At 31.5% G+C, this 24,236-nt stretch overlaps 3 protein-coding genes across 4 annotated transcripts; 1 reads left to right on the top strand and 2 right to left on the bottom strand.

The window, feature by feature from the left end:
- Positions 1-550: 550 nt before the first annotated feature.
- LOC111279184 (protein transport protein SEC23 G) lies at positions 551-4,238 on the bottom strand. 2 transcript variants are annotated; one of them, XM_022866099.2, is made up of 3 exons: positions 3,748-4,198; positions 3,321-3,648; positions 551-2,324 (listed from the first exon to the last, which is right to left on the bottom strand). In XM_022866099.2, the coding sequence occupies exons 1-3, from the start codon at positions 3,972-3,974 to the stop codon at positions 666-668; spliced, it is 2,214 nt and encodes a 737-aa protein (XP_022721834.2). In that variant the 5' UTR covers positions 3,975-4,198; the 3' UTR covers positions 551-665. The 2 variants fall into 2 exon arrangements, with proteins under 2 accessions (XP_022721834.2, XP_022721833.2); XM_022866098.2 differs by having other exon boundaries at positions 3,321-4,238.
- Positions 4,058-8,001, top strand: LOC111279186 (uncharacterized). The gene is made up of 9 exons (XM_089756321.1): positions 4,058-4,065; positions 4,141-4,680; positions 4,841-4,961; positions 5,206-5,344; positions 5,486-5,517; positions 5,635-5,833; positions 6,492-6,553; positions 6,824-6,935; positions 7,450-8,001. Exons 1-8 carry the CDS (start codon positions 4,058-4,060, stop codon positions 6,860-6,862), a joined length of 1,140 nt encoding a protein of 379 aa, XP_089612447.1. The 3' UTR covers positions 6,863-6,935; positions 7,450-8,001.
- A 969-nt stretch (positions 8,002-8,970) lies between these two features.
- On the bottom strand, positions 8,971-11,744 carry LOC111279185 (auxin-responsive protein IAA14-like). Its single transcript, XM_022866100.2, has 5 exons — positions 10,793-11,744; positions 10,371-10,609; positions 9,707-9,842; positions 9,412-9,473; positions 8,971-9,318 (listed from the first exon to the last, which is right to left on the bottom strand). Exons 1-5 carry the CDS (start codon positions 11,074-11,076, stop codon positions 9,281-9,283), a joined length of 759 nt encoding a protein of 252 aa, XP_022721835.1. The 5' UTR covers positions 11,077-11,744; the 3' UTR covers positions 8,971-9,280.
- Positions 11,745-24,236: the final 12,492 nt, after the last annotated feature.

The following is a 24,236-nucleotide window of genomic DNA, read 5'->3' on the forward strand; positions in this document are numbered from 1 at the left end:
CAGCAGGCAGCATAAATTTTATTTTATGAATGCTCAGTGCTCAGACCAGATGTTTTGTTTTGTTTTGTTTTTATAAAGTGTTCAGATCGGATGATTTGTATGAACAATTGAATCCAGTCTTGCTGTACTTCATTTTTAACAATTTACAATGTTCCTTTTCGCTTGGGCACTTAGCAGAGTTATGGGCTATTGTTTGCCAGTTTTCCACCAGGGAATGTTCCTTTGCCTTCGCAGAGTTATGGCTTCTGCCAATTAGCACTAGGTCTTCACTCCTTTTGGTACATATAACATACTTGTAAAGAGTAATGCCAAAGTCTTGAGCATCCACAACATTTGAAAAGCCATAACCAAGCTCGAAGCGTGCACAAGATTTAATGAAATCACTTTGTTCCTCGTTAATTCAAAAGTTTCAATAGCAGCTTACAAAATACAGGAATCCAAAGAAACTAAGAAACCAAAAAACAAAAAAGTGATGAGCCAAAGCCGAAATGACAAACAAAAAAAGAGAGAGAGAGAGAGAGAGAGAGAGAGAGAGAGAGAGAGAGAGAGAGAGAGAGAGATTGATGATTGTCTATTTTCTATGATAATATACAATAATGTAAGGATGTGAGTCTATTTTCTATTATATCGTATGACATTAAGAAGAGATGTACATAAAACTTCACTTAGCCCTGCACCGCAAGGGTCTGTAAGTGATCTATGAAAACTTGTAAGCTCAAATCATCTGTAAATATGATATCTGAACCATCCGTGTAAGTCGAATCCTGAGTAACAGATGGATTTAACTTGGCAAGAAGAAACCTTGCCTGACTGCTATGCTGGTCACATTTAACAAGCTTCGGAGGTGGAACTCGTTCTGCCACCAGTTGCTCTGCATCAAGCTCGGGGGCCTCCAACAACTTTCTCAGATTCTCATGGTTTGGGTCTTTATCATAGCCAAGCTTTCTCCATTGAGCAATCTTGGATCCATAATGAATAACCACATAAAAGTAAGAGTCAAAGAGTAAAATAACATCTGGGGATATAGAGCGAATATCTAAGAGGACTGGAACTGGAGGACCATCAAAAGAATACTGCAGAAGTGACGGTTGTATCATGACAATAGAATCCATAACTCCTTCACGATTCAACATCAGCCGGAAGAATGCAGTCTCATCAGGGGTACTGTTAAAGACATCAAGAAATTGGGACCTTCTTAAATAGTACATGAATTGGGGGAAAAGAGAGAAGTTAGATGAAAGATGAAAAGATGAAGGATCTTCCTGTACATAGTCTCCAAACTTGGAAGCAAAACGGATTAGCGTATCATCCAGCCATCTGATAACATCTCTGGCATGACATGTCTCTGCTCGGTGGATGGCAAGTCTGCCCATAACTGAAGCTGCTGCTTCTTGATCAAACCCAGCAGGAATTTCTGGAGACTGCTTTGCAACCCATCTTCTAGCAGCGGTTGTCACCCTTTTCCGAATTCCCATGTTCCCATGTCTATAACGTGTTATGAATTGTATCATAAATGCAGCTCCAGGTTGAGGTTTATGCTCATCATTTACTTGGAAGAAGAAAGCAATACACGTTTTATTAGTAAGTGTACCCAACTTCCACATACATGTACCACCTTCACCAATTTCATTTTCACTCACCAAATTATTCTTTTTCTGGAGAGAAATGCAAGGTCCAAGGGCTCCACAGAGTTTTACATCTTTAGTGGACACTATCTCAATGGTTGCATCAAAATACATCTTCAAATTCCCCCCTTCATCACGACTAAATATATGGCGCATGCATTTTCTGAATCGGTCCAACTCAAAAGACTCCCCTAGAATCATGAATCCACCTGAACTCTCAACAGGTACTTTTAGCTCTGCTAATCCAACTTGATCCAGTGAACAAGCAAACAAGTCAAGAACAACAGATGAATCACACAGTCTCTGTGATAATCTCTTATAAAAGTTGCAAGATTTTCGATAGTGAGGAGCTTGACCATTTATTAGATCCCTATGATTTCTAATAGCATTACCAAGATCTGAGTCTACAACAATCCCAGGGCCCAGAGTAGCAGGTCCAGATGTGAAGACCATGATCCTGGACCCTGTGTTAACCAAGCATCCTTCCAGAAGTCCAAGTGCAGTTGATATTGCCACTCCAGTTGACCTTTGAGGTCGATGGCCTGGTGTCACCTGCGCAGAAGAATGGAGCTCCTCTATTGCAGATGTTATATTGAACTCACATTCAGATATGGGTAGCAGAAAACTCTGCTTTTGGATAGCATGACTCTTTCCAAGTTTCTGTAGCTTTGTACCACCAATTCCAAGAAATTTTTGTATCTGAGTGCATCAAATGGAACAAAATTAATTATATCACATTAAAACTTAAAAAGTTCCCCGCAAAAGCAGAGTGCTAGGACAGGAGGCTTGTGCAGCTTTAGCAAAAGCACCATTTTGGACTTTCACTCATACGTTCATACCATCAGCTCCTCTCTTAAAAATACTCATCTTTCAATTTAGGCAAAAGGGTAAAAAAAAAACCCTGAACTAAAATTCAAAAATCATCCAAGCCCTCCCCCCCTTTTTTTTGTGATCAATTAAATCCTCAAACATCTATTTTCACTGATTAAGCCTTTCTTAGAGGAAAAATGGTTATCTGTTTTCATCCTATCATGGGCTTAATTGAGTGAAAATAGATGTTTAAGGTTCAATTTGATGAATATAGATGTTTAAAGGTTCAGCTGACTCGCAATAGAAGATTCAGAACTGAATGATTGCAATAAATGATTATTGAATTTTTGCTTGAGGGTTTTTTAGACCCTTATGCCTTCAATTTAATATCCAAATAACAATATGAGAAACTAAAATTTCCCATCTTTCAACTTTATTTGGAAAGAAATTTTGGCCAAAATAAAAACTACATTCTAAACAATCAAATGGCTCTCGCCATTGCTATCAAAATACAGTCACTACTAATAAATCCAACCTATTTCGTTGTCACTCGAGGCTGCCAGGATTTCAATCCTGGTGAGTGAAACAGAACTTTACAAACAGGCCATCTTTCAATTTAGCATCCAAATAACAATACAACAAACTAAAATGTCCCATCTTTCAACTCTACATCCAAAAAAAAAAAAAAAAAAAAACCACAGCCTTAGGCAAAAAATAATACTATGCATTCAAAGCAATCAAAGGATTCTCTGAATAAGCTAATAATATACAATTCTTGATCACAATGCATAATTAAGTACAATAACAAACCATTCAAAACCAATAATCCAACAAATCATAGAAAATTGAAGTGTTGAGCTTTTTATAGTTTCCAAACCTCATTACCTGCTCCGAAGAAAGATCCCGATCACCATGAAACACGACAACCTTTGAAAACTCCGAAAATCCAAGGTCATACACATTCACCATTGCATCAAATGTGATCAACCCAACCAACGAGCTCTCCGGCAACTGTTCCACCACGCGCAACAACTCACTCTTAACCACTCTCATCTCCTCTTCCTCCAAACACCCATCAACCACGAACACAAACGCCGCCCCTCTAATCCCCGTCTCTCCGGCTACCGATGTCATCGACGATAATGAAGACGACGATAGCGATGGCCCAATAGGATTACTAACGGCATTAACGGTCTTTGCATATTCAACGGAGCTGTAATTAGGGAAGAGTTCAGCGGGAAGGTTGGATTCGCCGAGGGAAGAAGAGTAAGTTCGGGGGAAAGGGTTTTTGAAGAAACAGAAAGGGCAATACCAGATACGATAGGTGTAATCGACGCGCGCGTATGGGTTTAAAACGGCGCCGCACTTGGAACAAGTGAGAGGGTCGTAAGGGAGGATTGGGAGCTCCGAGAATTCCGTTAACGGAGTACACATGACGGCCAGTGGGATCGTTAATGAGGCGGCATCAGCCTTTGTTGTGGGCCATGAATGCCACGACCATCGAAGGCCTTCGATCGCTTCTAGTTCGTTGAAATCCATTTGAGAAAAATCTTTCTTTTTTTGTGTGGTTTTTTGCTTTTGTTCTTTTAGCTTGGTGGGAAAGAGTGGGGTTTGCTTGATAGATGAGAAAGTGAGGGAAAATCTAGAGAAAGTGAAAAACCCTGATTGGGGGGTTGGGTTTTGGGATTTTGATCGGAAGTTAAAGTTGCTGGCCGGCCGATCAAGTATTTTTCCTTATTCATTTTTTGGGTTTTGGCTTTGGACTTGAGCTTAAGCACGCTCTTTACCCAACCTTTTTTTTTAATTTCTTTTTCTTTCTTTATTATTTCTCCCTTATAACTTTTTTTTCATTTTTAAATTTCTACTTTCATGGAAAAATTGACTCTTTGAAGTTTAAACCTGAACAATTGAACAAACACCTGGACTGCAATTTCTTATGGACACTTGTATTCCAACTCAGCCCAGTAGCCCAACATCCAAGCTTGTATTTCCCACCCAACTTAGTAGCTCAGCTTCCAAGCTTGTATTACTACAGTACTACTATCAGTTTGGGCCACCTTGATCACATTTGTCTAGGCTTATCTTACTATTCCAGAAACTCTTACTCTCTGGCTTTTGCTCTGCGGTTGCTAACAGAACGCGCGCCAAAGCACAAAAAGAAATTTTGCTTTCGAGTGTCTCTAAATGTTTGGTATTTCATATGGAGAGCTCTTCCTCTTGATTGGAGCCGTTGCTGCTCTAGTTGGTAATTCTTCTCTCTCTTTAAATATGCTTACTTTTATATATATTTTTGAGGTTTGTGGGGGTTAGGATTATTGGATTTGAATAAATACTTTCATTGTTGTTAAAAGGAAAGCTTTTTCGACCCAAAAAATGAAATCGGTTTGGTGTTTTATCCATTGTAGGACAAAGGATCTCCCTAAAATTGCAAGAACAGCTGGAAGGTTAGCAGGTCGATCAATTGGGTATGTTCAGTTAGCTTGTGGCCAATTCGATAATGTTATGCAACAATCTCAAGCTCGTCAGGTACTTCTTTTTCATTTAACAATTTAACAGAATTGAAGAAAACCCACTTTACCAAATAAATTTTCTGTCTTTATTGCCATTCTTGTTCTTCCTGCGAAGAATTTTTAAGTGCTACAATGTCTAGTGGAAGTATATGTTATATAGAAAATGAACTGTGTATAGTGTACTTTAAATGTGAAGATAGTCGTGATGACAAATTTAGGGAGGTTTTGTGTTTCAACTTGTGATAGTCTGGCATTTTTAGGTTCCCAAGGAGCTTCAAGATACAATGGCACAACTAGATGCAATTTGGCATGAAATAAGAAGTTTATCTCTTATGAATCCTGCTCCTCTGACTAGAAGACTGATGGAAAGTCCTCCAGAGCCTGCTTCTGATAGTAATGGTAGTAGTCCTAGTTTAATTATATGCATTGCTATTTGTTACCTTGTTCTGCTTCATGTTTCTTAACTTCCTCCTGCACCCTTTTCTTTTCTTTTCTGTGTCTGTCTTTTATCTGGTATATTTCCACCTGAGATATGTGAAGAAGACAAGAATTCAGCTGATACTCCGAAGAAGGTTTTGAATCTAATCACTATTATTTATACCCTTTCTTCTTGATTTGTTTGTTTTTATTTATTCATAGAGCATGTCTTCTTTGCAATATCTTGATTCCTTCACATGCATCCTTCTTAGGACTATAATATAAAATCTTTGGCTTCAACAGATTTGCATAGCCAAGCAACTGTCTATGCTAGATTGGCTGAATCTGAAGCTGTTAAACCTGGTTCAGTGAGGTGCAGTGCAGAAGAAGAAAATCTTAATTATGAATTTGGTGATTTCTCCTTTCTTCCAGTTTCAGCTGAAAGTGCTGGATTTCTTCCAGATTGCATAGGTCATAAGATTTCTTAGAATCATTTATTAAATGTTGTTTTGCTTCAATTATGTTTGTTTTCACCTGTGTTTTGAAGGTTACTAGATATTGTTTTGCTGTTTCTATGTGTCATGTCTCCTTTGAAGAAGTTTTGGTTGCATATGCTCTTGTAAATTTTTGTCTCGAGCTTCTAAATTGGTAAAAGTACTGTGCTTTTATGTATGCATGTCCATTTGGGGATATATGTATATAAATATATATGCTTTGATGAAAATGTCTAGATCTTGCATCATATTTTTATTGCTTTACTTATATTTTTAACTCATGATATTAATTTCATGTCAATGTGAAGAAGTCTTAATACTTTTACACCCCCCTCTTATTCCCTCCTTTTCCAATATGGATTCAGTATTTAGCTGGCTCCTAACATAATAGATCTTGACTCTTTTCCAGGAAACAATGTACATTTTTCCCTAGGAATGAAAATAAATATTTTGCATGTCTAATTACTTTTGCAACCTTTTCCTAGTTTGGTGCACCAGCTGATATTTACTTCTTTTAAGAGTTACCTCATACTGATATGTGTTTGCAATCATTTCAAACAATATATTTTGCTACTTCTTGCTGATGCATTTTAGGTATATATAGTCATATAAGTAGCTGTTGATTGTGTTGGCAGAAAATGCAAAAGGATCAGACGTTGTGTTGGAAGCAGTAGTTGAAGCAGAAGTGGCACATAATGTATTAGCTGGTTCCTAACATAGTAGATCTTGACTCTTTTCCAGGAAACAATGTACATTTTTCCCATGGAATGAAAATAAATATTTTGCATGTTTAGTTAACTTTGCAACCTTTTTCTACTTTGGTGAAGCCACTGGTATTTACTTCTTTTAAGAGTTACTTGATGCTAATATGCTTTCGCAATCATTTCATACATAATATTTTAGTACTTATTGCTGATGCATATTAAGTACATATAGTCATATAAGTAGCTGTTGATTGTGTTGGCAGAAAGTGCAAAAGGATCAGACATTGTGTTGGAAGCAGTAGTTGAAGCAGAGATGGCACATAATGCCAAAGATTTCTTTTCTCTGCCTCAAAATCAAATTCAGTAAATAAGAAGGTATTGCCATTTAGTCTTTGCTACTTTCTGAGCCGTATAATCATGTTTCTTTTGTCTGCCTTGAAACCAAAATGTGAAGTATTGCTTTTTCATCCATACCAATTTGGAGGCCATTTAAGAATCACAAATTAATTTAACTTCTCCAGTGCTCTGTTATACGCTTGGATTGCCTTATGATTTATTTCTTTACTTTTATTTCAAGAAGTTATCTTAACTTTCTAGTTGAACTCTTTGATGTCTACTTTAATATTAGAAATCTTGGCCCGTACCAAGAAGTATATATATGTGTGTGTGTGTGTGTGTGTGTGTGTGTATTTGCTATTGATGTAACATTATTGTTTAGCATTTCACATACATTCGAAAAAAAGCACTCATAAGGGAGGAATGGTTCATGGTGATTGACCTATATGACTTTAATCAGTAATTTCACTAAGCTCTAACAAACTTACCTTTTAGCTTAGACAATCACAACAGTGTTGTTTAATTATATTTATTTATTTGTTTATTCTGGAAGACATTCAAGTTGTTGATTCTGGAGCCATGTGGAGGAAGTTGGAGACTGGAGAGGAAGAGCAGAGCATTTGGAAACATTCAATGATGACGGTAACAATATATTTGCCTGGGAACTGAAGTTCATATCTTTGAACACGAGAGTTTATATATGGTTAAAAAAGTGTTCTTTTATTTCCCTTCGCCATGGATGTTGATAAGGGAAATGACTAATAAGAGTCATTTGGGCATGGGGTTCCTGTCCAATTTGGGCACTATCTTTGAGCGTCGGTTGCTTGGCATGGGGTTTAAGCAAATACCAATTCTTTACTTCTGTTAGAACTTGTGTGTTAAGGATTTTTCCACGCCTTGGATAATTCAATCTCATCGTCTTGTAATTGGACGTTCAGGAAATTTTCTGTGTCATTTGGGCTTAGCCCAAGTGATAAAAGTAGGATGCGTTCCGGTAAAGAATTTAGGTTCGCCTCTTTAATTTTCTGTCATTTTGGTTTAACTAAAGTGATAAGATTAGAATGAGATTTGGGTAAAGGTTTTAAATTCGTATGATACTTTTTCATATGTGATGACAATTTATATTTAATCCCATCTCTTAATTAAAAATCTTCTTGTACTTGTTGGAAATTTTCAATTTCTAAAAATTTTATATTTAAATCATAAAAAAAAAAACCTATTTGCCATATATATATATATATCTATCTGTGTGTGTATATGTGCATATATAACAAAAATAACAAAAAAATTTTAAAATTTTATCACTTCATTTAAATAAATTTTTATATTTTTGTTATATTCAAATAAGTTTTTAATCTTTAACATTTAATTTATATTTAAATAAACTCATAACATAAATCAATATGTCGTTTGAAGTAAAAATTTATGTGGATATAAATCAAAAGATAAGATTTATTTAGATATAATAAAAATAAAGAGATTTATTTTTAAAAAAAGTGAAATAATTTAGATTTTTTTAGTATTATAAAAAGAGAAGGAACAACATTATAGAAATGAGCTAAATGTTACTGATCCCAGAGAAATCTATTGTTAAAACAAACAAAAACCAAGAGGCAGGTGCTGCTGCAAGCCACCATCTCATCATTATAGAGAATTCCACCCACATTCACCAATTAAATTTTTATGTTTTTGATTATCCCAAAAATACAGCATAAACTAATGGTCATGACTGAATGTCCCATCAGCCTGCACATGGCCTTGTTCCCCATCCCTCATGGGTTCCTGAAATTCTAATAAATTTCTACTCGAATATATATATATATATACATATATATTGAAAATAATGTATATTTAATTTATAATAACAAGATAAAAAATCCATATTAATGCAATAATTAAATTAATAAATGAAGAATATGGAATTACATGGTTTGAAGAATCTTTTTGATTGGGGGAAGAGCGAAAAAACCAAGGGGGGAGGGGAGGAATAATACACATACACAAAACAAACTATGACAGAAAGGATGACCAGACAACAGCAAAAACATGTGATTATTAAGCAAGCCCCATTAGCAATAAACAAGCCAGACAATAGGGTTAAGTTTATTGCTTCATGTCCATCACAAATGTCCCATATCTTTTTGCATATCTATATTCCAAATATATTGAAATAAAAATAGACAGACACATTCAAAGAAGCTGCAGCCAGCTAGCCTTTTGCTCTATTCCAGGATCTTATCAAATATATTGAAATAAAAATAGACAGACAGACAGAGAGACACGTCCAAAGAAGCTGCACCAGCTCGTCTTTTGCTCGATTCCAGGATCTAGTTACAGTAACTTGGAAAAGAGCCATGCAGCTGGACAAAGGCTAGGTATATGGTTTAGGTTCTGCTCTTGCATTTCTCCATTGCTCTTGGAGCTGAAATTAGTTTTAACAAAACTATCATTAATTACTATCATGTTGTTAATTGAATCAGGCTAAAGTATATAAGTGAATAATAGATCAACATACCAAGTCCAATTGCTTCTGACCCTTTCATTATGCGCAAGCGTTTGCACGAGTCAACAAACATCCTGTGAGAAAATTAAGCAAAGATCATTGGTAAAATTCACCTTATAGTATGTGTCAGTGCCTGGCATATCCAGCTTTTTTTGGCTGCAAGGGTGAATTGAGCTGGTAAAAGATGTACATGGAGATGGAGGCCTCCAATGAAGACTAGCATATAAGCTTTACGCTTTATATATTTTATTGAAGGGAATTGATATATATAAATATAAATATATATTTATATTTATATAGAACTTACTCCCATGGGACATCACCCACGAGCATCCAGTCGCCATCCTTATCTTCATAGGTTGGCACATAATCAGAAGTGTTGAGAAGATCCATCAACTTGCTCTCATTCATAAAGTCTATCATTCCTTGAGATCCATAATTACCTTCAAAAACAAAAAGAACCATGCATATATGCCAGTCTTACTTGTTTCAGAGGAAAAAACAATACCATGAAATTATTCAGAGTGATGTACTAAAGTAAGACATGCAACCTAAAAACTGTAGCCTCTTGCTATGACAACTCTAAAAAAGTTGCATCATTATTGATCAACTTCAAGGATATTGATATACTGCTGATATCGTGCCTTTTTTTATAGTTTCTTTCAGCCTATAAATCGGAACTTGTCTTCAATACTACAAAAAATTACAGTAACAAGGCAGCTTTTTTTCTCCTTCTGTAGCCTAAAAATACACTTTTTTTTTGGCATGTAACATCACCTAACCAAACATCTTTTCCTTAAAGTCAAAACCCAACTTTTAATTTTTGCCTTTTGTCATTTCAAGCAAAGGGGATATGTTTTTGGATAGGTTATGGACAAAATCACATGGATATGGATCTGTTCAAACTAAATATGGAACTGGCACTTGCATGTTTTTTTCTGGTCTGATAACGAAACAAACTGTATACTTACCCATAGTGAAGGAACTGAACATCTTAGCCAAGGCATCAGATAACTCTTGGTAGCTCTTGTACATCTTCAAATCTACCTTCCGCAGATATGGGGCACCATCCATGCAAACCTTCACAAAAGCTGCACCGCCACTGACACTGCCACTGCTAGCTTTCTCACTTTCCTCACTGCTATTCTTCTGGTTAGCCATAATGTTCTTCCTGTAAGATCGAACTGGTGGCCAACCCACAACTTGTGCCCTGAAAATACAACCCCAAGTTGATATTATTATTAGTATTCTTCTTTAAACAACAAATAATGTTTATTAGTGATACAAAAGAGAACTCTAATATCCTTTATGGAAAAGGAACAGATTATAATATTGTATGATAATGAAGTTTGATAGAAATATCAGAAAGTATAAAGAAATTTATTTCACTTACTTGGCTGGTGGTTTTGCAGGATCTTTGGTGCAAGGAGGGAGGAGGTTTTTTTCTTGTGAACCTTTCTCTATGTTGTTATTCAGATCCATGCCAGTTTCCTTGGACTGAAGATTAAGCTTCAAATCAACAGTCTCAGAGAAGCCTCTTTTCCCAGTAGTCTTTGGAGAACTTTCCACTTCATTTCCACCACCTCCACCAGGCAATCCAAGACACAGCTCAGTCTCTTTGAAGTTCAAACCACGCTCAGTTCCAAGCATGTTGGCCATTTTGCGACTAACTTCCATGGCAGAAATAACCTCTCTTGACCCTTTCTTTATTCTTTCTTTTGGACCTATCTCTTTCTCTTGAGTTTTTCTTGATATAAAGCTTTTGCTTCTGCTTATTCTTCTGTCTGGTTGCTTCTGCTATTATGTTTGCTAACATAGAGAGAGAAGAGAGAAACCCTCAATAATATAAACTGTGGGGTGTGGTGTGTACAGCTGCATGCGTATGTCACATCAGCTTCATGATCTGTGGTTTGCCAACACGTGGAGGGAGATGGCACGTTGGATCCTGAACCAAAGCACTTAGCTTTTCAAACTGACTTTGATCGCATACTAATCGTGATTTGACTCTTAGGTTTGGGTCCTTCGGGAGTCGTCTCCACTCTCCCGTTTCGTCTCTCTAGTCAACTATATTGTTGGGTTAAAAGCCTCCAATCCAATCACACAAGTGGAAGCGAAATCAAACAATAAATTAAACACACAAGAGACAACAATTTAACGTGATTCGGTCCAACTGACCTACATCCACGGATGAGAAAAAAGATCCACTAGTTGTAGAGAATTACAAACATACATCATATCATCAATCCCACTCAACAATCAATACTCATAAGACACTCTCAATCTCCTCTAGTCCTATGAAGTATTCTCTACCCAAACAAACACAAACCCAAACTCTTGTGCACCTTTTCAACACAACCAAACACATACCCATATGTTCCCATACATCATACCTATGTGGATCCTCTCAGTCTCCTCTCAGTCTCCTCTAGTCCACTCACAAATAAACATATACACCCATAAGACGTAGAGCCCCAATACTTCTATGGGGTGTCTATCCCACAAAACCCTACAACTCTCTTATATCTTTTTCTCATACCTAACCTTGTAGAGACTTCACCTATTTATAATTATACAAACTTGCCCATTAAGAATCCCTCTCCTCTTAGAATTCTTCTTCTGTAAGTCAAACTTGCCTATTAAGAATCTTTTTCTTTTAGAATTCTTCTCTTGTAAGTTAAACTTACCTAGTAAGAATCCTCTTTCTTTTGGAATTCTTCTTTTGCAAGTCTTCTTGTCCATCAAGCAATATCTGACAAATCCCAAATAAATCTCTAATAAATCTCTTACGGGATTTGAGTCAATATTCCTAGCATATATGTCACATGCAAACCACTTGAAACATTGGAGGGAGATTGGTGAAAGACCTTTAAACAAGGTGAAAGAAAAAAAAAAAGGAAAAAGCAATGTATAGGTATAGCCCCTTGTGGACCTAATTAATCACTTACCCTTTCTTTATAATCATTACATCAAGATTATAGCTATTAGGTTACTTTCTTGTAGAAGATAGGGAAGTTCAATGAATCATACGGGAGGTGATGTCTTTGGGACAATATTGTCCTTAGCCTAATATTGGAAAAAAATTATATATAGTAGAATAATTATACTATTTATTTTTAAACAGTTCGCATATATATTATTTATTTAAACAATTTGGTTCGAGTACCTATTTTCTCGTAAATAACACTTAATTGTTATATTAAAATAAAGAGAAAATAATTGTTCAAGAGGAAACAATGAATTGGTTGGAGTAGAAGAAATTTTGATTTTTTTTTTGTCAATTTTTAACATCGAAACCTATTTATATTTCATCCCAAACTCAAGTTTTTTATTATATTTTTTTTTATAAAAGATATCATAATTTAAAAATAAAAAACACATTACAAATGCTGAATTTGAACTATGAACTTCTTTAAAATGTTTACATGAACAAGTTAAACTAAACTTATGAATTAAGATTTCTACTATAATTTTACATATATCAATATTCTCTTATTATTTTTTGGAAAACCATTATCAAATGAATACTGTCATCTTGTAGGCGTAATGAGAAGTCACAAAAGTTTAACAAATCACATTCATGGGAAAGGTTTTTCATTTTTTATTCTTTGAGTATTGCCAATTTTTGGCCGTCTTCTATTTCAGCTTCATCAGTTGGGTGTTGGGAGAAGCATATGATTATGCACGACCAAAACTAATTATACTGTATTATATAAATTAAATCAAAATGTGCATATTTTATAATAAAGACACTTCTAAGAACCTCCCAATTATGCATATTCTCACATGAACCAATAATCCATCCCATGCAATGCAACACCCAGTTTTATTAAATACTATATTTCTATCTCGTAAAGCGGCAATATGTCTACACAGTAGAAATAAATTGTTTTTCTTCAATTTTAACCTTACTTTTTTTCAATTCTTTTTCTACTTGATAAATCTCTTAAAAAGAAGTCCATGAATTATTGACTAGAACAATTGAAAAGGACAAAACAAAGTTACTTTGGATCAGCTGTACCTAAAAGACAACTTTCTTGAATTGACACTTGCCCAGCCTTGGGATAACAATTAATGACCCAAAGCTGAAAATGTTTTTTTTTTTTTTAAATTTTCACTACAAAATTTTTCCTTCTAAGATTCTCTACTAAAACAGTATCTTAAAAACAGCTAGCACTACTACTGGGGTTACTGCTGCCAAAACAAAGAGATAATCACTAGGATAATTTGGAAACTAATTTTTTTTTTGGGGGGTCAAATTAGGGTTATCCACGATATTGTATTACCAATTTCCCCTGTAGGACACATTGAATATATATGAGTAGCAATTGCTATCAACATCACTCATTCTAAATTTGAAGGCCATGGTGGTGACTTAGAGGTAGGTCACATGTAACACCGGTACAATTTTTTTAAAAAAAAGGATTATTTTAAATATTTTTATAAGTGGGAAGATTTTTTAATAAAAAAATAAAAAATACATAAGACTTAATAATAATAATAATCCAACTTTTAATAGGATTAATATACACTAGTTGTTTGACCAACAATTGATTGAAATAAAAGAAAAAAGCTTATTTCTCTTCTCTTCTTTATACAGAGCAAACAAATTGAAAGATTTCAATTAAAAGTTAAGAATAAAATCTACAAAGAGATTTGTTTTTTAAATGTGAGTAAATAATCTCTTTCAATTTTTGAAAAATAATTTTTGATTGTTGAGTTTTAAAATTTAACTTGTAATGGAAAAACTTAAAAACCTTATAAATCCATTATCACTCTTCAAAATTAGTTTGGGTAAATCAATTAGACATTTGGTATAAGAGCCGACTCTGAGTGTATTAATGATGTGTCACCGAAGATGATAGACTTTCGTTAGGGTGATAAAGGATATCATAGTCCTAAAAAACTATGAATCATATATCAACTGTATACTAAAATTGATCTTAAGATATAATTGTTTACACCACATTTAACTTGATAAGTACCTCTTGTAGGTTTAAATTTTTACACATATATCATATATAATAGATCCTTGTAATATCTTGATATGAGATTGAGGAGTTATCACATCCCTAGCAAAAGGAAACATCCCTAACACAAGCTGTGCCCTTGCCTTGTCAACGTTCTCAAACCCATTTTGAATTGTTTCTTTCTAACCTACCTCTATGATATAGACACATGCAATTGTACAAATTATACAATTATCCCCTAGCTATATCATTTTAGCCGTTCCCATCCACATCTTCTTTTAACATTATCCAATTCAACCCCTTCAACAAAAAAAAAACACATACCCTTTTCATGGATTTTCATCTTTTGGACTAGTTGGTAGAGTCAAAATCAATATGAGAATACAAAGAAATTTCTTTACATTAATTTTCTTTTGGAAAAACCAAAAAAAAAATCCAAAATATATACTTCCTTTATTATCTCCTCAAGAAAGTGACTCCCCCACTTTGGATATTCAACTTCTTTTCTTTATTTTTATAATGTAATGTAATGAGGTAAGCTTTTAGAGGAATTTGGGGTGTGGTCCAAATATAAAACTGAGATATTGTGTCAATCTAGATTGTCCTATGGTTCTTTTATTGCTGCCACATAATGCTATGGAAGACACAAAAAAGTAAAAGATCGATATTGTTTTTGCTCCAAAGTTAAACAAGTGATTCCCTTCAACTTTGGACGACTTTGGATACCTGATGGTGTTACCATTACTTGTCCTATGTTATATCATTCTATCTTCATTTGTTTGCTTCTTTCTATGCCTTCATAAAGGGATGCATGCCTGGCTAGCTAGATAATTTCAAAAAATTATTAGAACCTTCAAATTAGAATGCTTCATCTATGACAAAGTGTTTGGATGACTATTATCTACACAAATGCACAATTGATATGCTTTCTCAATCATGTTTTAAAGTACTTAGTTGAATAGATAAAGAAAAGAGTTTCCATTACAAATGTCAATTCCAACTCGATCTTTGTAGGAAGTAAAATTTTGAATGCACCCAACTGATGTAAAAGTATACACCTTTAAAATTGTCAAGAGAATAGATTTGACCCAAACAAATTAAATGTGAGATATCCTATATTAAAAAAAAATTACTATCTTGTAAAAATGTAGCCAAATTTCTTTTACTATAAACATGATGAGTATAAGCTACTCACCAAGTTAAGTTCATAACAGCTAATTACTTAATTTAAAGGATCAATGAAATAAATCTCTAATGAAGGTAAATTATTTTGTAGTAGAAGTCATAAATTATATAATTTTTTTGTTGTATAATTCAATATCTTTAACCAAATTAATTAAAGTTTAAAACATCACAAAAAAATTTTAAAAATCTTCATAAACCAATTTTAATTTTGATGAGTTCACGTGTTTTATAACTGTGTATAAAATTTAACATTAATAATGCATAAACTAAAAAGTATAAAGTTTTTCAATATAGTATTAAATTTTGTATATACATACATATATATATATTAATTTGCATATGAAAAAAATTAATGCATACCTAAAATCAACAGTAACTTGTAAGACTTGTAAAATTAGAAAGGTAACTGCTACATCTACCCATTATGGTTAAAGGGTGTTTTGAAAATTAGGAGTAGATGATGCGATTTTTTTATGTTAAAAAAATACTATCGGTTTGTTTTTAAGAAGTGTAGACAACATTTCTGATCATTTAGAAATGATTATATTTTGAATGTGTGTGTCGGTTTAAAGTTTTATGTAGATTATGAAAAATATTGATTTTTACTACCATATCATTTCATCTCATTTAATTTGTACGTCAACATGCAGGGTGAGAATGTCTCCCAATTTACTCCTACTGATTAGGTTCACCGTCGCCATTTTCAAACTCTTTTGATCAAGTATTTCCAAAGTTGCTGTCTGGCGGATCAATGGATTAAATCTGAAACTGTTATCCTCTTTATTAGCAGAGTAGACATGTCACATGAAATGATAGTCCATAACTTCATTCACATATTAATTATGATTACTAATCTAGTTTATCGTCTTATGGTCCTACACATGATGAGAATTTTTTTTAGATGCTTCAGCTCTGAATAAGAAATTAGATTGTAAATATTAAATTTTAAAATTTAAATTTATTGAATATTATATTTTAATAATAATTATATAAATTAATTAAAATAAATATCAAATTCAAAAAACGTACATGAGAATCTCCTTCACAATAATATTATTCCAAATGTTGGTGGAACTAGGGACAGTGGACTCCATGGTGGGGCCTGACCTAGCCACTTCTTCCTTGGAACGTCTAAGCTCAAAATAGGGTCTCACCAGGCTGGCCTTTTGATTCATTATTTCTCTCCTAACGCGGTTTTGCACTAATCTATGATTAACCTTTTTCTAGTCCGTATCAATATGAAAGATATTGAAGTCAAACAACAGGTTTTGCTCTTTTTTTTTTCATCTGCAATTTCATGTGATTGATATGATTAGGGGTTCATAATCACGAAGTGATTTACTTAATGTTTAACTGCAACCAAAGAGGATATCGAATCAGTTTAGTGGCTTACAGAAGGAGCATATCAAACTTTTTAAAAGGAGATTAGAAGAATCAAATTCTTTGTTACTTATACTGGAAAGGATCCAAGTTTAGTTATTGTTTATTCTTCTTTAGAGTTGCTGGTTTGATACCCCTAGCTATAATAATTAGTTTAGGACTAAACGAGTTGGCATTGGGTTGTTTTTTACTTGCTGGGTCTCCAAGGCTAAATACATAGAGTTTTTTGTTTTTCTCAGGGTTAATTCAAGAATGATCCTATATTATATTAACATATTCATCGTAATACTGAATTTTAAAAATTTCTATTATTATAAATAAATTTGTTAAAAATATAATATTTGAAAAATTATTTTTCAATCACATCTTTAAGTTTATAATTTTAGAAATGAGTATCACGTTGATTAATAAATTTATAACGTAAGTACCTTATTAGAAATTTTTAAAATTCAATTACTACATTTAACATTTCACTATAATTTAAAAGTCATTCATAACATTAAATTTTATATTTATATTTAATGCATTGTCAGTATATAGATTCTACAATAAATTGGACAATGTCATCTCATTAATAAAATGAATAAAATAATGTCATCTTATTAATGAATAAATTTTTTAAAATATGTATTAATATATTTATTTTAATAATTAATATTTATTTATTAATGAGATGATATTATCTAATTTATTGATAATGTATTAAAGATAAACTCTTAAAATTTTCTTTGTTGGATTAATTTTAGTGAAGAAGATCAAGCATATCCCTGTAATCCAATTTAAATTTATTGTCCCAGGGATATTAAAAGAAGATTAAGCATACACTTCCTCAAACGAAAACTGGAGGGATTATGGACGTATAATATATATAATGATATAGACAAACCTTGGAGTTTTTCATTTAAGCAGGGCATGAAGGAATAGTTGCCCTCAAAAGTGTTGACATCGGCTTAGGAGGGAGATTGTTCTATCGTTAGCATATCCAAACTACATTTAACTTTTGGGGAATTTATGTGCCAAGTCCATCTCTTAGAAGAAGAATTAAGAAAAAAAAAACTTGTATTATTGATAGAGGTGTGATTTTCAATGGATCAGCTCCATGGAAACGCCATAAATCCCTGAAATAAAGGAAGAAAAAACGACGTATATCTTGAAAACGTATGGAGCAGGAACAATGTTTCTTCGAACTAATGGTGTTCAATTGTTGCAATGCCTTAATCAAGGGGTCCATCAGCGTTTAGACTGACATTAAAAGCCTCTTCCAGAGGCTGATCTGCATGCATCAGCACTGAACATTGTCCGTTCCGTATGCAAATTGCACTGACTGTCCTCTTAATCAGGCTCCACATAACAGATCTTACCAGCTCAACACTTTGATTTTAGTTCTGTCACTGGTTAATGCTTACCATTTGAGCTAGCTGCTAGCTGGCTAGCACACTGCAGGGTTGATTAGTTTTTAAAGGAAGTAGTTTTCACTCATTAACAAGAAATTTTCGGTATTTCAGTATAAAACTAATTCTCAAAGATGAATATATAGGTGAAACTGTCAGCTGCCTGATCTTATCAGACATAGATATAAGAATATACTTGCCTAACGAATTGACCCTTTCTTTAGTTCGGATATTTGCTTCAAAAAATGTTGTTGTTTAAGCGAAAGAAACCCTGCTTTAAACTAAAAATTAGTTCAACTGATTTATAAAATTATTTTTAAAAATAATATCTAATAAATTTAAATTTTAAATATCAATATTTACAATTTTTTTCCTCCTTTAAAATATATATAAAAAAATCATGTATGAATTTTAAATAAATTTCGTAGATTCCTGTCAGATTGTTATACCTGTTAGCCGACATCAATTAGCCTATATTACAAATTCTTCAGGGACCACCAAATCGAAAAGGTGCTACGATTATGTCCATGTAATTAATCGGATCGATAAAAATATTAAATTTAAGTGTGAGTTTGATTCAAAATTTGATGATCAAAACTCGATCGATTTTTTTTTTTTTAAATTCAATTCGATATAAAAATTAAGTTATTTAAATTTATTTGATTAAATTTGATTAATATGTAAAAATAAATTTAATTTTTATATTCGATAAAAATTAAATTATTTTTACTTAAACTGAAGCTCGAGTTTAAGATATTTTTTAATTAAAATAATAAAAATATATTTAATTATAAATACTCGATTAGGCTCGTGAATTATTTGAACTAGATATAAAAATATTTGAATTCGATTCGATCAATGAATCGAATTACTCAAACTTAAATTCGACTCAATAATAATCGAATTAAATTTAAATTTTATTTAAATTAAATATAAATAATTTATAAATATTAATATATTATTTACCTCCCTAATCTAAAGCTTTCTCAGCCCATCTTACTGTTGTAGCTAAGACCCACTGTGTTAGAAAATTTTCATAGCCCACTTGGGTTGAATAGGGCTGCAAGTCTGTGATGGGCGACTAAAGACCCCTTCAAATTTGTTTGTTTTGAAAGAGTGCTTGAATTTTAAGCTGGGGAAGGGGAACCCATTTAGTAATTCCTATTCAGTTACACCCTGCTCCTTTTCCTCCAATTTAATAGGGAAATTTTCTTTTAAGGAGGCGTTTGATTTGGAAAAAAAAAAAAGTAAGATTTTTTATAAAAATTTTTTTTTTAGTTTGATTCACAAAATATAATTCTTGAAAATTTTTAAGATTTTTAACAGTATCAATATATATATATATGCGTGAAAATTAGAAACATTTATTTCCTTAAGGTTTTTTTAAATTTCGAAAGAAAAGCAAAAATTTTACCTTATTAACCCTCAATTGCATTTTTAGATTACATTATCCTTTATAATCTTTTAAAATTATCAACCAAATGTAATTTTTGTTATCTATAATTTCAATAAATACTGAATTTCTAAGATAAAAAAAACATAATGGCTATTGAAATTATATTTTTGAAAATTTGAAATTTTAACAAGGATCAAGTTTTTAGCTTTTAAGATTAAAAAAAATAGTGACTTGGAACTATATGTTCAAAATTATGAAGTTTTAATAAATATCATATTTTTTAGATAAAAAAAAAGTGGTGGATATCAAAACTATATCTTTGAAATTTTAAAATTTTAACAAAAGCTACATTTTTAAAATAAAAATATAGTGGATGTTGAAAAAATATCGTATTTTTAAGATAAAAATATATATATAACGGATGTTGAAACTATATTTTTAAAATTTTGAAATAGCTAAATATAAAAATGACCATTATATTATATATGTGCTTATTATCAATTTAATATCTAAAGAAATAAATTTGTCAATTTGATGCTCTAACTTTCATTCTATCATCCTCTTTGATAAATAAGACTAATATTGTCAATCAATTTGTTGACATAGCTTTAACATCTAACAAATTGCTAACACGTGTCAAAAATTTTAATCAATATCATATCATCAATTACTACATCAGTATTAAAAGGAAAAATTTTAAAAATTTTAAATTTTTTTTAAAAGTTTGAAGTATTTTAAAAATTATAAAAAAAATTAAGAACTAAAAAATTTTAAATAGTAAAAAATATTATGAAAACTTAAAAAATTTTAAAAATTTTTAATAAAAAATCCAAAAAAATCCAAAAGATTCTAAAATTTTCAAAAAAAATTTTTTTTTAATGAAAGTAAATTTTTCTTTAAATTAAAAAAAAAAGGATTCACAAAAACTTTTACAAAAATTGAATATAAAAAATCTAAAACTTTTCAAAAAAATCTAAATATTTTTAAGAAATTATAAAAATTTAAAAAAAATCTGAAATTTTTTCTTTTTTTTAATCTTACAATTTTAATTTTATATATTTTTTAATTTTTAGATTTTTTAGATTTTTTGTATTTTATCAAATTTTTAAGTTTTTTATTTTTTCAGAATATTTTTAAAACTTTTTATAATTTTTTTAGAATGTTTCTTATATTTGAACATTTTTAATTCTATAGAATTTTTTAAAAATTTTAGAATATTTTTTAAATTTTTTAGTTTTTTAAAAATTTATAGATTCTTTTAATTTTCAAAATCGTTCAAAAAATTTTAAATTTTTTTGAATTTTCAATTTTTTAAAGTTCTTGTGAATCTTTTTTTGAATTTGAAGAAAATTTTGTTTATATTAAAATTTTCATTTTTTAATTTTTTGGATTTTTTTATCAAAATTTTTATATTTTTTTGAATTTTTAAAATTTTCATAATTTTTAAATCCATTTCAATTATCTATAATTTTTGTAATTTTTAAAAATAGTTTAGATTTTGTAATATATTAAAATTTTTTAGAATTTTTAAATCTTTTAAATTTAAAAAAAGTAGTGAATATTGAAATTTTATTTTTAAAATTTTAAAATTTTAATAAAAATCACATTTTTAAAATAAAAAACATAATGGTTATTGAAATTATATTTTTAAAATTATAAAATTTTAGCAAAGTTTATGTTTTTAAGATAAAAAAACGTTGTCCTTGTTGCTATCCATAATAAAATTAAAATAAAGTATAGAATATTTTTATTTAATATTATTACATATAAAATCTAAATATAATATTATTATATTTAATATTTGTTTTGGGGGCTCCACCCCCTGACACTCTAGTACGGGCCTTTACCACCCTTTCTAACCCTTACGTTGACCTTATTACGAAGGTGAATTTACATATTTTTCTACATAAAGATAATCAACATAAAGATGGTAACTAAAATTATAAAATTATCTTAGTTAAAAATATTAAAAATATATTTTTCAAAACTCTCTAATTTTAACAAAAATAATGTGTTATTCATATATGATATTATAAATGTTATGTGTTATTAATGTGTCATCAAAAATAATATGATAAAAAGTTTAATTAGGTAATTTTACATTTTTTTAAACCACAAATTAAGTAATTTTACATTTCTCTAAACCAAACAAAAAAATCTTATATTTCTTAAATAAATAAAATTTAAAAATCACACATTTCTTTTCAATATCACTTTTTTTACAAAATCACTTTTCTTCTCAAAATTTAAAAATCTACCAAACCAATCGTCCCCTAAAAGCATTCTTGGCTATGTTTCTAATATGAACCAATGATAAGTAAATAAGGATTTGAATTTGATGCCAATTTTAGAAAAAAAAAAAAAAAAAGGAAAAGAAAAAAAGAACGCAAGGAGAGGATAGAAGAGTAAATTGGCTTCCTATTAGGGATGGCATCGGGTCGGGTTCGGGGCGGGTTTTACTCGCCCCGAACCCAACCCGATTTTATGCTTTACTAAACCTGAAATCGATCCGACTCGAATTTTTTAATATCCGAACCCGACCTGACCCGACAATATGTAAATCGTACCCGACCCGACCTGACCCGAATTAATAAAAATATTATTTTTTAAATATAAAATATTATTTTTTAAATATAAATATTTAAAAATATTATTATATAATTAATTAATTAATTAATTAATTAAAAAATAATTTTTTAATAATATCGGGTCGGGTAGGGTCGGGTCGGGTTTTAGGCATACCCGAACCTGACCTGACCCCGAATGTTCGCTCTATTTACCCGACCCGACCTCGACCCGAAATTTAAAATCCAAAATTCAAAAAAAAAAAAACTCGACACTATAGGATCGGATCGGACCGAAACCCGTCAGGGACGGGCTTGATTGCCGTCCCTACTTCCTATTCACTACTACACTAATTCGTCTTTCCTCTTTTCTTGAAGGCTTTAAAACTTTGAAGTGAATGAAAAACACGCTCATATGTTTACTTAACCAACCACTATAAAGTTTCACCTAACCATAAGAATCTTGAATGTAGTATTCGTCGTAGATTTTATCGAAATACATTGTTTTAAAATGTTTATTAAGTGTTTTTCATAATGTATTTGATAAAAATACATGTAATTTGCATTTGTGTTCAATAAGTGTAGTTTAGAAGTATAAAAATAAAATTTAAAATGAAATTAATAAGAGAAGTCAATTATTCTTTGACTCGCAGTTGATTGTCCCTTCCTTTTTTCATTATGCTTGAAATCTCGCTGAAGGCAGTAGAATGACCTAAGGTGGACAGTTGAATATTCTACAGGGTTTTATGTATGAAAATTTATCGTGACATCATGGACAGACAGTCAGGCCAGGCCAAACAAACAGTAGATCGGCTTCTGATCTTCTGATATAAAAAAATGGGACACTCTCGTTCGCCGGTGCCCTGGAAGAAAAAAGACCCCACGAGACCAATCAGGTTGCATCAAAATGCCACACGTGAACATCCGGATGATGCTTCCAAGTTCCTACTGCTAGCTATTATTATTACTTATCAGTTATCACCATTGGAAATTAAAATCCTGGCTTGATTTGGTTTGTTCTGTCTGAAAACAAAAGTGTGCTCCCCACGGGCTCTTGTTTGAAGCTGAGACTGAGAGTTGTGGCACCAACTACCAATCAATTGGGTCCACCGCAGGTTGGACTGTGACCCAAATGAGCCCATCTGGATAATTTGACCCAACTATTGTTTCGTTAGAGATGATTCAATTCAAAGTAGGATGGCTGTTTAACTGTATCTTATAGTTTTAGACAATTTCAAGGGTTTATTTAAACGAGGGAGTTATCAACAAATAGTAGGTTCAATTAATTAAAATTTATTTTTTGATAAAAATATTTTGAGTTCAAATCTTATTGATAATTATTTATTGAGATCATCTTGAATATGCGATTTGTCAATAATTACATTAGACTATCAAATACGATACATTTATCTTGATTTGAAAGACTAAACAATTTATTTATCTCTAGATTTTTCTCAACCCAACAAAAATGAGAGAATTCTCATACCATTTCATAATATTTTCTTTTTTAAGGAATTTTCATACTATTTTTTATGCTTCTAGCTTGATTATACTTTTAAAATATATAAAAATAGGATATCATACATCCATTTCGTTTCCATAAATGTTGAATGGCATTACCCAAGTTAATGAGAGAGAATAGTTGTTTTAGTACTCCTTCCAGTAAACTTAGGCCATCTTGTACATGCAAAGCATGCCCTTTCATTTTCATATATTTGTAGCACTTAACTAATATATGGTGAGTTACTTCATGTTTTTTATATGATTAATTTTTGGAAAACTTTTGTAGTTTATTTCATACCATTTTTTGCATCAAACTTTGCCTATTCAAATTATATATAAAGTATATACCATTTTTACAAATAGAAATAAGAAACGTATCAGCTTTATTCTACCATTTTTGCAGGTTCAACGAATCTAAATGTTGAAGTTTATCTTAGATTGAAGCAATTAT

The sequence above is a fragment of the Durio zibethinus genome, chromosome 27 (assembly GCF_047325235.1).
Source record: "Durio zibethinus cultivar Kanyao isolate XHJ-2024 chromosome 27, ASM4732523v1, whole genome shotgun sequence".
NCBI classification, from domain to species: domain Eukaryota; kingdom Viridiplantae; phylum Streptophyta; class Magnoliopsida; order Malvales; family Malvaceae; genus Durio; species Durio zibethinus.